Source organism: Ipomoea nil, unplaced genomic scaffold (genome assembly GCF_001879475.1).
Source record: "Ipomoea nil cultivar Tokyo-kokei standard unplaced genomic scaffold, Asagao_1.1 scaffold2494, whole genome shotgun sequence".
NCBI lineage: Eukaryota > Viridiplantae > Streptophyta > Magnoliopsida > Solanales > Convolvulaceae > Ipomoea > Ipomoea nil.
The window spans coordinates 101,515-102,775 of record NW_017618922.1 but is presented as its reverse complement, the minus strand read 5'-3'; the positions used below and the strand labels follow the sequence as shown (position 1 = coordinate 102,775).

Genomic DNA, 1,261 nt, shown 5'->3' with positions numbered 1-1,261 from the left:
AGGAAGTTATGAGATTGAGCCTTAGTGGAGGCGGTGATGCCTCTTTGAATTACAATATTTTTTATTTTTGCTGGAAACTATACAAATATATAAATGAATTACAACCTGTATAACATTCTTCCAGCAGTGATTAATAAACAAACATACCAAGATTGCAATATTTTTTATTTTTTATTTTTGCTGGAAACTATACAAATAAATAATCAAAGTTGACATCTAATAAAAATAGTAATTAATGTAAGACTAATTTTGTTTTTGTTTGTTTGTTTGTTTGTTTTTGTTTTTGTTTTTTTTTTTTTTTTTTTTTTTTTTTTTTTTTTTTTTTTGTTGTTTTTTGTTTTTTGTTTTTTTATAATCCTCTGTTACTCCTCACCAAAATAGCTTTCTTGGCCTCACCAAAAAAAAAAAAAAAAAAAAATTAATCCTCTGTTACTATAAATAGAGCAGGAAAGGGATCTGTCATGCACCATTCAGCTTATCCTTTCAAGCAATAATCCTCAACTTTCCCCCAAAGTCATAATGGGATTAATCGCCCATTCCACTAAGCTTCTTGTTTTCCTCATTTTATTGACTAACGTTGTTGTTTTAGCAGATTGGTATCAGCCTCGTCGTCTGGGAAGAGTTTTGCTTGCCGGCGGTGGCGGCGGTGCTTCCAACGGTGTAGGCGGGGGTGGAGGACTTGATACCATTCTCGGGGGCTCGCAGAATGGTGGCATCCTCGACGGGGGTGGAGGACTTGGTGGTGCCCTGTCTGGCATTGGAGGTGGCGGACTCGGAGGCGGTGTCAATGTCGGTGGCGGCGGTACAATTCTGGGATTCAGTTTAAGTGGTGGTGGTGGGCTTGGTTCCGGAGCTAGTGGGGGAGGTAGTGGCGGTGGTAGCGGTGGTGCATGGGGAGTTGCCGGTGGCGGCGCCAATGGTGGTAGCGGTAGCGGTGGCAATGGCAAATAAATATATACTCCATACTATATTTATCAGCTTTAATTTGGCTTGACATATAAGCAATAAGTGATCATATATGATATCACCTGGTTATTATAATTATGTTAATTAATTGTGTAAAGTGTGTGTATTTTGTGTCTCTGATCTTTATGATATGAAGTTCATTTTATTATGTAAAAATTTGCGGATTGTTATAAATATTTATTTTAATATGTGGCCATTATTTCACTCTTTCTTACTTTTATTTTCAGTGGCAGATCTAAAAATTGTTTCCAATGAGGGCGAAACACATTAAAACAAATAGTTTGATAAAAAATGA

At 36.7% G+C, this 1,261-nt stretch overlaps 1 protein-coding gene across 1 annotated transcript; it reads left to right on the top strand.

The window, feature by feature from the left end:
• The first annotated feature begins 519 nt into the window (after nt 1-519).
• On the top strand, nt 520-951 carry LOC109153485 (glycine-rich protein 23-like). The gene has a single exon (XM_019301351.1). The coding sequence runs from the start codon at nt 520-522 to the stop codon at nt 949-951; it is 432 nt and encodes a 143-aa protein (XP_019156896.1).
• The last annotated feature ends 310 nt before the right edge of the window (nt 952-1,261 follow it).